The 13,894-nt window shown below is 41.5% G+C and overlaps 1 protein-coding gene across 1 annotated transcript in view; it reads left to right on the forward strand.

Annotated features, from left to right (window-relative positions):
* The first annotated feature begins 4,100 nt into the window (after positions 1-4,100).
* The window catches only part of TRPC7 (transient receptor potential cation channel subfamily C member 7), a 120,555-nt gene continuing 110,761 nt past the window's right edge, over positions 4,101-13,894 (forward strand). The window contains exons 1-2 of the mRNA XM_084636906.1: positions 4,101-4,359; positions 10,463-11,240. Of these exons, the coding sequence (XP_084493032.1) occupies positions 10,488-11,240 (753 nt within the window). The 5' untranslated portion in view covers positions 4,101-4,359; positions 10,463-10,487. The remainder of the gene's footprint in view (positions 4,360-10,462; positions 11,241-13,894) is intronic.

Genomic DNA, 13,894 nt, shown 5'->3' on the forward strand with positions numbered 1-13,894 from the left:
ATGAAGCTCTATAGAAGGACTACATGCTTCCACTTAGTCGTCTATAATAGTGTGGTTAGAGCAGTTGGGTATATGATTAGTTACCTTTCTTGCATTGATGCTAGTACAGCTGCTTTTGATGTTTCAGTTATTTGAAATGTTGATGTTTAATTCTAGGTGTATTTGAAGTAAGGGTTGAGTCAAGGTCACAAGTAACTTTAAATAAATCTCTAGGCAAGGGGTGGCTGCAATGAAGAGATTGTTAGACTCTTTGCTCATATTGATGGAAACCCTTGGGACTCTTGGCTTAATTTTCAGAATTTTGTTGTAAGAAACTCTTTGAGAGAGGCAAGTTTCTTACAACAAAATTCTGCAGCTTCTAAAGTTTGCTTGTTTTCTAGGTTTCTTATTGGAAGGGGATTAAGTTACAATGAACTAAGATCACTTTACTCTTGAATGAAAGCATCCACATGGGGTGGCGCTAATATGTGTTATCTTGGATTTAACTTTGAGTGTTTCTGGGTAGACATGCCCTTAGAGAGTAAGGGGTTTTTTTTTGGGGGGGGGGGGGGAAGGAGGCAACAAGTTTTAGTCTAAGTTGTGTGCAATGCTGAGCACATTTTCAGCATTCAACCAACACAAATAACACAACAGTTGTAATAGCAGCAATAGGAGGTCTTTTGACTCTGCACCCGTTCACATACCCGCAATAATAACTATTCCAATGTTGTGCATTCAGATCATGTGAAATATGAAAGAGATAAGCCTTCATTTAACTCTGAGATCAATAAGGCTTAAGTCAAAAGAGCCTAGAGTATTTTTAAATAGTGAAAACAACAATATAGTTGCCTCAATTCTCATGTAAGTGTAATTATTACAATAACAAAATACATCTCAATACTAATTGCAAAATTCAGAAGTTGCAGAATTTTGTGGTAGATGGCTTGGGAAGTGCAAGACATGCCACGTATTGGCTTTCCAGCTTGCCGCATTCCACCAACATTGGAAGATGTTACAAGCCAGCAGTGGTGACCCTCAATAATCATATGAGATATTTCTCACTCCACTGATATATATGCCGTAGACCACAGATTTCTCCAACTCTTTCTCATGTCTTTCACAAGCAATTTTCCCATTCTATTGTATCCTTTTACATAGGGGGATCTGGAATAATTAAGTTCAATTGATAACATTGTCAATATTTTATTGGCTTCAGATGGAAACTACATTTACGGAGAGGCATAATCTGTTTTTTAATTTCTGGATACAAATTTTCCAGAAAGATCCATGTGCTATCTTTAATTTTTTACCTAGATAAAAGAAGTGGGTAAAATACATGTGGACAGAGAACTTCCTATTTACATTATAGCTGGGAAGGCTCAGGAGTGTGAATCATGCCTACTGAATTAAATACTGTAACAAAGCTCTGTCCTTGCCTTCATGGGTCCCATGTTTCCTGGTGGCTTTCACTAGCCTCAGAGGCTCACTGTGACCCTCCACATAACCCTTCTTTCTTTAGAGACAAGGGTCACAGTCTGAACCATTTTCATCATAAGCCAGCAAGGGAGGTGAGGAGAAGTTATCCTTCCTTGCACAGTCTCTGTTGTCTCCCAGTCTCAGTGATTAATCAGGGGGCAAAGGTGGGGGGGAGCCCAGGCCCACCCTCTACTCCAGGCTCCAGCCTAGGGACCTTAATAGTATCAGCTATGGTAGCTGACACCTTTAGAAACATGACATGTACAATTCCCTGGGCTACTTCCCCCACAGCAGCCCTCACTTCCTCAAGCTCCACTTCACCCTTACCTCAGGGCCTCCTTCCTTGTGCCTGATACAGTGTGCACTACTCAGCCTCTCCACCAGCACAACTTCCTCCCACAGCTCCTGACATGCACACCCACCTGACTAACTGAGAGGCTTTTAACTAGTTTCAGCCAGCCCTTGATTGGCTTCAGGTGTCCCAATCAACCTAGCATTCTCCCTGCCTTCTGGAAAGTTCTTAGTGGGCCCCAGGTGTCTTAACTGACCTGGAGCAGCTTCCATTTCACTTAACCTGGTACCAGGGATTTGTTTAGCCTGGAGGTAATATATCTATCTCCTACTACTTTTCTATAGCCATCTGGCCTTGCCCCGTCACAATACATTGTCACCACCTCTTCATTTTTCATGCAGTAGATTAGGAGAAAAAATGGCTCTAAATGGTGAAATCACTCGTTCATTCTAGGTTGAGTATTCTTCTGAAGATCTGGTAATATTTGCTACTGATAAGCAAATAAAAATGGCTGGCTTTAGGTTGGAGTCATTTTCCCATCCAGCAGATTTGAAAAATTATGAATCGGTTGAACTATCTATCACCTTGAAGAGTATTTCTACCTGGCGTTTTGGTGTTGGTAATTGTTATGGTTTTCATGCAGGCTGTTCTTCATCTGTGAAGATTTTATATATGAATTGTTTCGTCTGTTGGTTTGTGAAGATGAAAGCCAACTACTGGATGGCATAACATTAAAGTAATTGTTTTGGGTGAAAAATCAAAGGACATAAGGCGCTGGAGATCTGACCTTTTTTCCCAGTAGAAAAAGTGGCTCTAAAGTGAATGACTGCTGTCTGTCTCTCAAACATGTCTAGGTCTGAGAGGAGAGTATATCCCGAATAATTCCTATAAATGTGATTTCAAATGCAATGTTGGGTCTATATTTAAAGTAATCTGCGTAATTATATGGAGTCAGTGCCCTTGTAACTATGACATACGAAATATCCCCGGGACAGAGAGTTGTATGTGACCTTGTGCGCTTAGCAATGGGCAGATCTTCAGGGAAGTTTTAGACTAGTCTCATCGGCGGTGTGTAGTGTCTCCCCCTGAAAGGTCAGACATTCTTTTATACGCCTCCCCCCACCATTTAGCACCACCTGGCAATACAACCTCCTCCCTAAGGCTCAAGACCTGGGGAAAAGCTGATACAGATGCTCTGGCTCTGCACACTGCCTGGTTGGTGGCCTGATAGGGAACAGGGTAGACCTGCCATAAATATTTTGCAGATTCCCTCTTGCTCGGGCGCCGCTCCCTATGGCTCAGTAAATATCCCAACGCCGCCCAGCCTCCCTACATTTACACTGGTCTCTGGAAACAGGATTGACCGGACTTCTCCCAGGTGCTTAGTTAGGAAATCTATTCCCAATTCTAAACAGATCAACTCCAGGAGAAAAGCTGGTGAAAACCTCTTGTTAACCAATTAAATCTTTCCGAACATTGGAGGAGGGGGTGGGAGGGAGAGGAGGATGTGGTGGCTCATGTCCTCCTTGTAGGGCACTGACGGGCTTGGGAGAGACCCTGATCTTATTTCTCTGAGACTCGCACCGCTGCATGACCGAACTCATCACGGCGATAGAGCAGCGACTGCATTCTGCATTTCATCTCCAGGAAGCCTTTAATCCCGGGTCTGTGAATGCAGAATCGCTTGTAAAAGGATGTCGGTTTCTTTTGGACCAACTCAGTTTCCCCAATAACAAGGAGCGGGCTTCGAGGGCGTTGAAAGGGGCCAGGGCAGAGGACAGGGGCAAGATCGCGGGCTCGGAGCGCCGGGGACGGTTTCCTTTGTGGCGATGCCTTGTGAATGAGACGCCGGGAAAATGAGAAGAGCCTGGGACTCTGGAAGCGGAGCGGGCAGTCCCGGGTCACTTTAGGGGACCTTGATCTGGAGCGTTCCAGGCAGGGGGAGGTTCACGAGGCGAGACTGAAGTTGTAGCAGATGCTTCCCTGGTGGGACCAAGACGGGGAGGGAGCTTTTGGCGACAGTCGGGCGGTAGATTCGGGAGACGGACAGAGCCTCTCTCCGCCTGGCCCCCACCCGCTTGAATTAGCCCGCTGGGCTCAGGTGGGCTAGAAAACTTGCCGCGAAGGCTCCAGGCGTGGGGAGGGAAGCCTGGATGGAAAAGCGTGCAGGAGATCGCCAGGGCTTGACCGGGGGGCTCTCCTGCCGCCTGTCTCCGGGATCCTGAGCCAGTCTGGCCCCGGGATCTTCCTCCAGTAAATGCATCCCTAATGGTCCCTGGGAAATTTCCCACCGCCCAGCGACAGGGATGGGGCTCTGTCTCGGAAGCTCAGCTGACTCTTGCAGCACCGGGGACAGAGCCGCGGAGCCAGCCGGCTCCCCGCCCCGCCGCTCCTGCCACTAACTAGCCAGCGGCTCCCAGCTCTGGTCCCGATTTCAGCACCATAGACAGCGCTTCACCGGCCGGACCGGCGACCATGCGGCCTCCTGCGCCTGCCGCTCAGCCTGGGACTGCAAACGTCTAGAGGGCAACGGACCCGGGCCCCTTGCGCTGCAAATAAGCTACTGACTCTCTGCTGTGTAGGGGATCCGCGGCGGATGGTGTGTTTTTTAAGTAGGTGAAACTAAACTTGCCTCCTCAGATTATTAGCTCTGGCCCAAATCCCGAGCTCCCAGTTACGCCCAGCGAAGTGGGGTTTTGTTGTTGTTTATTGAAACTCTGCAAGGAAGCCCTTTATATAAATCTGTTGGGGTTTTGTTGTTTTTTTTGGGGGGGGGGGCAATGTTAAATGTTTGGGTGTCAATTTAATTATATATTGATCATTGTTGCAAATCCATTTTAAATAGTCCGTCAGCGCTGGGTTTACCATGAACAGCGTGTTTTAGGTCTGCTCCCATGGCTCTGGGTTGAGCTGCATGCCGTTGACACGTTAGAAAGAATTTCAGAGTAACATCTTCTGTATTCTCCACAGCATGCATCCGATGAAGTGAGCTGTAGCTCACCAAAGCTCATGCTCAAATAAATTGGTTACTCTCTAAGGTGCCACAAGTCCTCCTGTTCTTGTTAGGAAGAATATGTATGCTATGGAAAAGGGGGAGACATACACACAATGCCAGGTGTGCTTAATTGAGAGTAGCCCTGTTGGAGCTGGTGGGTCTAAAGATGGGGTTCGCTGTCCTTTTTTTCGAGATTGTAAATCACTGTTAAGTAACGTTGCCAATTAAAGTAGGCTCAATCCGCGAACCAAGAATCAAGGCTTTGTATGCAGAGAGCTAGAAACTCGGTTCTGGAAGCAGGTAGAGTGGAATTGCTGCTTGGTGTAATCCAGAGTTATGCTGCCGCCTGCTGGGGAAAGAAAGAAAAATTATAAAAATAAAAATAAATAATAAAAAATAGCAAAATTTGTGAATGAACATGTATATTGTTCACATGGCATATTATGGTTATGAGCTAAAGCTAATTCTGAGTGTTCTTCTACAGACAGGATAAATTATACTCAGAAAATTATGTTCCGGGACCAGGATTAGGGTTACACAACCATTAATTTTGAGAACTATTATTTTACTCAACGTTCAAAACACATGTTCCGCAAACACATTGTTTAACTGATACTAAACAGAGAATAGAGAGGGTCTGATGATCTGTACTTTACAATACAGAAAACTTTCACATGAGCCTGTCAAAAGATAGACAATATAAGAGTAACATAGGTTCCAAACAGTTTATTGGTACAAATATCCATCACATATTTTAGGAATCATTTCAATATGTATTTCCTTTAGTCATCCTTAGAGTTCTGTATGTAAAAAACAGAGTAGTAGATATAAGGATCAAAGCAAGAGAAAAAGAAATGAATGCAGGGATCAGTTCTATTATTTTTAATTATCTTTTACTCTAAAAGTAATGTGTATAGCTTTGGGTGGGATTGGGTTATAAATGTTTGAGGTTTAGCTATATTAATTGAAACAAAGAAAGAAACAAAACAAAACGACAACAAAAGATTTCTGTAGATTTAAAAAAATAATAATAATAATTGGGCAAAATCTTCGGGTCCTGATTTTGGTAAAATCCTATAGCCCAAGATTTTAAAAAAGTGAATTTAAAAAAAAATTATTTTGGATGTGTGGGTGATTGGGTGCCCTTCTTTATATTTCTTTCAAGGCGCCTGATTTTCACCCCAAATCACTAGTCGATTTAAAATATCTTGGCCATTGATGCCAATGCATAAAGGCTACACAATGTGGCATTCAGTACAGTATATGCACTCCTGCCAACATATCTGGTTGAACACTAAGTCCGGATGCTGTGCAGACTTGCACCCTAGCAATAATTTGGTCCTCTGAAACGCATCAGTGATGCAAACATACATCAACCAATTGCCTTCAGGGTGAACTTCACCCCAGCATTCCATAAGAAACCCAGGGTAATTCATTTTTTGTAAGGGGTAATGGATGACAGAATCTGCTTCTCTGCTAAAACCAATGGGCAGGCTGCAGGGATGCCATATACCCTTTTCTTGGCTATTTTTCCAGCAACCATTTAGGGGTGATCCTTATTCATTAAGGTCTAGGCTTCTGGATCTAAGAGTCCCTCCCCTGGCTTCCCAGCACCACTAGGCTGGACTATTTGAGCCTGGTGTCAAACATCCCTTCACCCCGCTCAAGGGCCATGGGTCATGTACTATGTTTGTTCTCCATCTTTACCCCCTTGCCACCAGCAGCAGCTGTATCATAGGTCTTACATGAACGGCCTTGTCAATGTGGATGAAGGTACTTCACCCTCATGGGTACATTTTCCAAAGGGATGAAGGCTGACTTCATTTTTTACCCATGCAGTTTGTATCTGCAAAACCAGTGCTGGAATTTTTGCAACCAGCTCAGTGAAGTCAGTTGCCAACCTCAGTAGAAGCATGTCTAGTCACCTGGATTGTACCTACGATCCAGTAATTAGAGGTATGAGCATTCAGAGTTGTGCTTGAAATATAGTCGCAGGTGCCGATTTTGTTTCTGCTCAGCACACCCACAAAAGGGAGGCAGCCTATGTCAAAGTTTGAACTTGAATGACCTTTTATCTTATTCATACCATAGGAGGGAATACTTCTTGCTACTTCCCTGGCATACTGCTTTGCTGGTTAATGCTGGAAAAGTTGCTATTTATTAAAACTAATATCCCAAATAATACTTAAGCTGTATATTCAGCAAATAGGAAGCAACTAAAAATGGACTCCAGTGAAACTTTTATCTTAGTCAACTTTCTACTCGATTAATGTTTCCTCTCTGGGATGATGGTGAAATATTTTTAAAAAGTGTTTTGTTAATGGAGATAAACCTGATATAAGAAAGCAAATAATATGGGGCAGGTTGGAAGTTGGAATACTGGAGAAGTCTCTGAAGCATTAGCAGACAAGATGGAGCACTTGTATACTTAAAATTCAGTCTGTGCTTCCATAAATGTATAATTTATCCCCTCACGCTTTCTCATACTGTGCCTTTAAGCCGTGATTCTGCTAAAAAATGTTGTCCCCCTTTTTTCCTTTTCTTTTAAATAAATGAAACATACGAAATTCTGCAGACAAATATTTTGGCGAAGAGCTTTTTTTTCTGTCTTTTCATTGCAGTCATTTCTTTATTGATTCACGTCTGTAGAGTCTCATTTCCTTCATTTTTGTTCATAGTTGCAATGTTTTGAATAGTGACATTTTTGGTTGTGTTTTTAATAGAACACAGTAGTGCATCAATTGTACAGAGACAGAGAGTGAACATTTTAAACAGGCCAAACAGAGTTTTAATGCTATTTTAGTGCCTATCTTTCCTGAATCCCTCTGAAAATAGCTGAAATCATTGCAGGAAAAGAGAAGTAGCAAGTTAGGGGCTGATCCTGCAGTTCTTCATTCCCATTACATCCCCATCTTGAATTTCATTTTTGCCTAAACGAGGATTACAGGATGAGGCCCTAGAGCATAAAAGGTGCTTTTGAAAATGTCACCCAAGAAACTTAGATGCCTAAATTCCATTGTCAAAAATTATTTGGGCACTTAGTCACAGATCTTTAAAGATATTTAGGTGCCTAATTCCCACTGATATTTGGAGTTAGGAGCATGAATACCTTTGAGGATCTGGGATGTAGGATCTTGTCTTATTGAAAGATAATGGGAGGTAGGTGCCAAGGATCTTTTGAAAATCCTATTAGTTTCTTTGGCATCTTTACCCAACCAAATAGCTCTAAAAATTGGCCCCTAAGTCATTTTTGAAAATGGGACTTAGGATCCTTAGGTCCATTTGAAAATTTTGCTCTAAATCTAAATTCCAAATGCCACTTCTATCTGTGTATTCTCACAGTGCAGCAATGTGGGAGCTGAATGTGTGTGCCCACACAGAGGGTACAGAATGGCATGGGCATGAGCTCTGTACAAACCCCATGTGTAGTGGCAGAAAGGAAGTGGGTGACAGGCAGGACACTGGCTGGAGTAGGCTACAATGTTAGGAATCACAAGTGCTTTGTGGGAGAGAATTCTTCTTAGCCCCTTACTCCCAGCACCCAGCCCAGCTAACCCAGTCCAACTGCTGGGTAGAGGACTTTAGCCTAAGCAAGCATCCCTATGTCAACATATAGAGTGAAACCCCGTAGTGCTTTAGGGACAAATCCCACAAAGTGCTGTGTACCTCCTCCAAAGTGCCAAGGGCTCTCAACTCCTAAGGACTTCCAGAGACGTTGTGGGTGGTCAACATCTTGCAGCAGCAGGCCCGTACTCAGGCAGAAGTCCCCCTGGAGTCAGGATTTGGCCCAAGGTTTTGCCTTTCCACAGAAGATTTCTTTCCAAGGACATGGAATGTCAAAGCATGCATTCCTAGAAAAACACAATATTTTAATTGCAATCTCTGAGTTTGATCACTAGCTGTCTCAATAACATATGCAAATACAGTCATTTAAATGCAGAGCACCTTCAAACAAAAATGTTAAGATACCTGCAATCAAGTTACAATTACACTTTTTCAAGAGAACACATTACACAAGCTCAGTATGTATGATTAGTTTGAAAATTGTCTGTACAACTGGTGCAGAACAAGGCATCACGCAGAATCATGTGACATGGGTATGGCTGAGTTTCCAAGATCTTCTGTTATTACATATATATATCTCTTTGCATTGTCACTATTCCATCATAATTCAGAGCTTAGGTCAAACATCATTGTAACTAACTTTTAAAATGTGAAGTGATAGCTGAGTTTTTCTTATGAAAGTATTCAAAGATAAGGGAATAATTTTCTATTTGTCCCACTATATGTAGAAAAATGATAAAGCAAGGAAGCTGAAATACTAATCTTCAGTGCTCGTGAATAAGATTGGGGCCATAACTCATCAGAGGTGAAGGCTTCCATGAGTTAGAGTGCCTTCACCATAAATGTCATTCGTTCTGCTAATCCTTCTCTACAGTATTTTAAGGTGCTTAATTTTTTATATTAGTTATGTTTGGTGGGAAGTTTTATTTGAATAGTATTCTGCTTCTGCACCGACCATTCTTACTGTTGATGTTAGAATGGAGTGGAAAACCGGTGTCTACTTTTAATTAGAGACAGTGAGAAAAAGCAATGTTATTGTTCATCATTTTGGAGAGTTACTTACTTATATATTATACGTATGTAAATAATTCTTGACCAAACCCTAACCTTCTTTCTCAGGCAAAACTCAAAGAACTGGGCCCTTGGTATATAGCCTTAGATTCGCTTTGCCAGTGTCTGGGGTGAAAAAAAGAAGACAAGAAAGACTATAGAGCAGCAGTTAGATAAGTTTATGAAGGATAGATCCATCAATAGCTATTAGTCAAGATGGTCAGGGACACAACCCTATGCTCTGGGTGTCCCTAAATCTCTGACTACTAGAAGCTGGGTCTGGATGACACTTATTAAAGTGCCCTGTTCTGTTCACTCCCTCTGAAGCAACTGGCACTGGCCACTGTTGGAAGACAGGATAATGGGCTAGATGGACCAGTGCTCTGACCCATATGGCCATTCTTATATTCTTGCTTTCTTTCTACCAATAGAATAACTAATTGTTCTCATTTGTGGATTGGGAAATAACATCAGGACTGATACTTTTTCTAAAAAACAAACAAACAAACAATGAAACAAAAAAGCCCGCAGGACAATAATAATTAAAAGACTATATAGGCCATAGTTTTTTTTTAAAAAAACAGGAGACTAGATAATGGGCCAGCTCCTGCTAATACTGCTTCTAGCATTCCAAACCTCTGCCCTGCTTCCAACAGTACCATTTAAAAATGACAAATCAACCCAACAAATTTCCTGCCATGAAAATCTTTCTTCTTTTTTTCCTTATGTGAAACTCCTCCACACCAAACAAACAATTGCAGTGGATCCACATGCTGGGTGGGCAATATTCAGCCCTAGATCACTGACTGGCATGAAGGATGAATAGTGTGTTGCCAACAAAGCATCACCACTTGTTTTTTGGTTTCAGCTACTTGTTATGTCTTGGGTATAAAATTTTCAAAAGAGTCTAGGTGACTTAGGAGCCTACGTTTTTGGCACTTAGTCAGTAAAGTAATTTGCATTATCCGGCATGTATCCTAAACCATTTTAAACCATGTTAAATACAAGGTCTTATAACAACGGAACATTTTCAACATTATTTTCAGGTTACCTCAGGTTAAAAATGGCTGAGAGGATAATCAAGCTTCCTTCCTGTCTTTGTGCAGGTTGGGAAACAGCAACTCTAAAAACATGCATCGAAGGCACACAACCCTTCGGGAGAAAGGTCGGAGACAGGCTATCCGAGGCCCAGCCTACATGTTTAATGAGAAGGGCACCAGCCTGACCGCGGAGGAAGAACGCTTCCTGGATTCTGCGGAATATGGCAACATCCCCGTGGTGCGGAAAATGCTGGAAGAGTCCAAAACCCTGAACTTTAATTGTGTTGATTACATGGGACAGAATGCCTTGCAGTTAGCGGTGGGGAATGAGCATTTGGAAGTGACTGAACTCCTTCTGAAAAAGGAGAATCTGGCTCGAGTTGGAGATGCACTGCTGTTGGCCATCAGTAAGGGATATGTGCGCATTGTGGAAGCAATATTGAACCATCCAGCCTTTGCACAAGGGCAGCGTCTCACACTAAGCCCCCTTGAGCAGGAACTACGTGATGATGATTTTTATGCTTATGATGAAGATGGAACTCGGTTTTCTCATGACATCACCCCCATAATACTCGCTGCTCATTGCCAAGAGTATGAAATTGTTCATATCTTGCTTCTGAAAGGGGCACGGATAGAAAGGCCCCATGACTACTTCTGCAAGTGCAATGAATGTGCCGAGAAGCAGAGGAAAGATTCCTTCAGTCACTCTCGATCGAGAATGAATGCCTACAAAGGATTAGCAAGTGCCGCTTATTTGTCTCTTTCCAGTGAAGACCCCGTTCTTACTGCTTTAGAACTAAGCAATGAATTGGCAAGACTAGCCAACATTGAAACTGAATTTAAGGTAATTCAACCTACAAGGTTTTCCTTCATCTAAATGTGTTAATAGTGGCATATATTTTGCATATGAAAGAGTGTTGGTCAGAAAATCAGGGTTCAGAAAGCAAATCCTGAAAATTCAAAGCGAGGAATCAAATTCTAGGTCAGCCTCAGATTAAGGGAAATCTTGGTCAGTATTTAGATTCAAGTAGAGCTTCCATCAGAAATGTGAAATATGATACGTGCCTTTCAGAAGACAAAAATGCTACCAGTTCTCCTACCATTATGAGAAAAAACTCGAACAGATTTTTCCCCCCCTTTCTAGAAGTGACAATCCACTAGAATCTAAGAAGTGCTATTTTACTCTGAAAGCCAGGCATTAAAGTTCAAGTATTTACATATTAGGTGATTTACTGTGTTAGAGAGGACAACTGGAAAATCTGATTCACCCCCTTCTCTCTTCACCAGCACCATGTTGTATTTTAAAAAGTGAGGGCAAAGCATCCATTTTAAGTCCCTACGGAAATGTCATTATCTCCTAAATTCCTACATATTTGCATAGAACTGAGCAAATCTTTTTCAGTAAATAGTACGGCTGGTGTAATGATAAGTATATTAAGCAATTAGTAAGTATTGGGGAACAAAAACTATTTCTGAATTTGGGTCAAATTTGGCCAATATTTGCTGTGAACATTTTTTTCAGAAATGTTGAAAAGCTTCATTTTGACATTTTCAAAATAAACCATTAAAACATTTTTGTTTGGAAATGACATTTTAGAAATGCAATTTCATTTAGGAAATGGCAGTTTGGAACAAAGTTTGAAACATTTTGTTCAACCCAAACAAAAGATTTTTGGTTATTCATTTGGGTGAGCAGGGAAAAAAAAAAAAACAAAAATCAGTTTTGGGTCAAAACAAACCAATTTCCTCCCCAGATTTTTCAGTTCATTGACTGAACCAAAAAAGTAAATTATTAACTCATCTCTAATTTTGATGAGAGAGAGAGATAGCAAGGCTTCATGCCTTGTATTCTTCTCAGTAGCCTATTTCAACTCTTTACCTGTCCATTTGCAACTGTTTTATCTTGTATAGGCATTAAGATATAGGTGAAAGGGCACAGGAGTTCTGAATATTCACAGCATTTAAAATGTGTTAACTACATATGATTGGTAACATACTACTTCTGAAATTTATAACTCTCTGTTTTTGAAAGCTAAGATGAAGCCATCTTCACCTTTTAACATATTGTAAGAGAACCCCCAGCTACCCAGAGCTTGTACATTGCACATCAGAACTTCATGGTGGCAGAAGGGTTGAAAGGTGGATTTTCCTGCTCCGAAAGCAAAAGCTCCTATCTCTTGTGCGGAAGGATGGTCTAACTTGTCTGGTAGCAATCTAAATCAGTGATTTCCAAACAGAAGTGGATGGCCCAGTGGTTAGGGTGCTACTTCAGGACTTGGGAGACCCAGTTTCAATTGCCTGCTCCGCTACATCCTTCCTGTGTGTCTTTAGGCAAGTCACTTAGCCTCTGTGTGCTTCAGTTCCCCTCTGTAAAATGGGGACTTCCCCATCTTTCTGAGACGTTGTGAGAATAAAGACATTTAAAGAATGAGAAGCTCAGTTAACTACAGTGATGGGTGCCAGGTAAGTATCTTAGGTGTATATATACAGGTTGGTTTATCAGCTTAAGAATCCATTATAACTACTCTGATTCAAATTACAAAGGTGGCACATCAAGTACTTTTTACTCTTCAGATATTGCACTCTTAATTTTAAATCTTGAGATCTGCTTCTCTAGATGAAGAGTAGTCATGGGTGGGGTAGGGAACACAAGGAGGTCATTCTGAAAAGTTCCTCTAAGACTATTATATTTTGCTGCTTTGTAAACTTCTTAACTCTCTCTCCTGCAAGTTACTCAACATCACCATTATGAGGATGAGATTGTAAATGTCCTATGATATTTGCAACATTTTGCTAAATCAGTAGAGTGGTTCAAGAATTTGCGATCTTCCAGGCTAAAATAAATTGGGCATAAAAACTCAATTTCTATGGCCCAGTCACCAGTTTATGAAAGTTTTTTGGCTAATATGCAGCTACAACTCTGGTCAGTAACATAAATGCAATAAAAGTCTAGGTTGTCAGTAAATTGGGGTAGGATGCCAGCTAGGAATCCATTATTATTTTTAATTTGAAAAACCATTCAAGTGTTCAAGTATCGTTTTCAGAATTCCTCACCAGGCATTCTCTGAATTAGAAGTGACAAGAGCTATATATCTTTTCAAGAGTTGCCCTCTAAATTAACTAGGAACATTATTATACTGGCAAGATGACTGATCCCCCTTTGGAAATAAAATTAAGAGCCAGATCCTGCAAACTTTTACCCTTGAGAATAAGGAATTGCAGGATTGGATTCCAACACAACAGTGTTAAAATGTAAAAAGGGAGATTTACTTGCACGGGGGTCCAGTCATGCAACACTTACTCGTGGAAGCAGTCCATACATAAACAGTCCCATTAATTTCAATGAGACTACCTTCATGAGGAAAAACTGTAGGATCAAACTCACAGTTAGCAGTATTAGTATCTCATTAATGTTCCAGCTTCCATCCAGGAGAAAATGGCATGCTATTTCATTTAAGGGGCATCAACATCTTTCAGCATTACATGGCTGGCAGCTCT

This window comes from Lepidochelys olivacea (genome assembly GCF_965140295.1).
Source record: "Lepidochelys olivacea isolate rLepOli2 genome assembly, chromosome: 8".
Lineage (NCBI taxonomy): Eukaryota > Metazoa > Chordata > Testudines > Cheloniidae > Lepidochelys > Lepidochelys olivacea.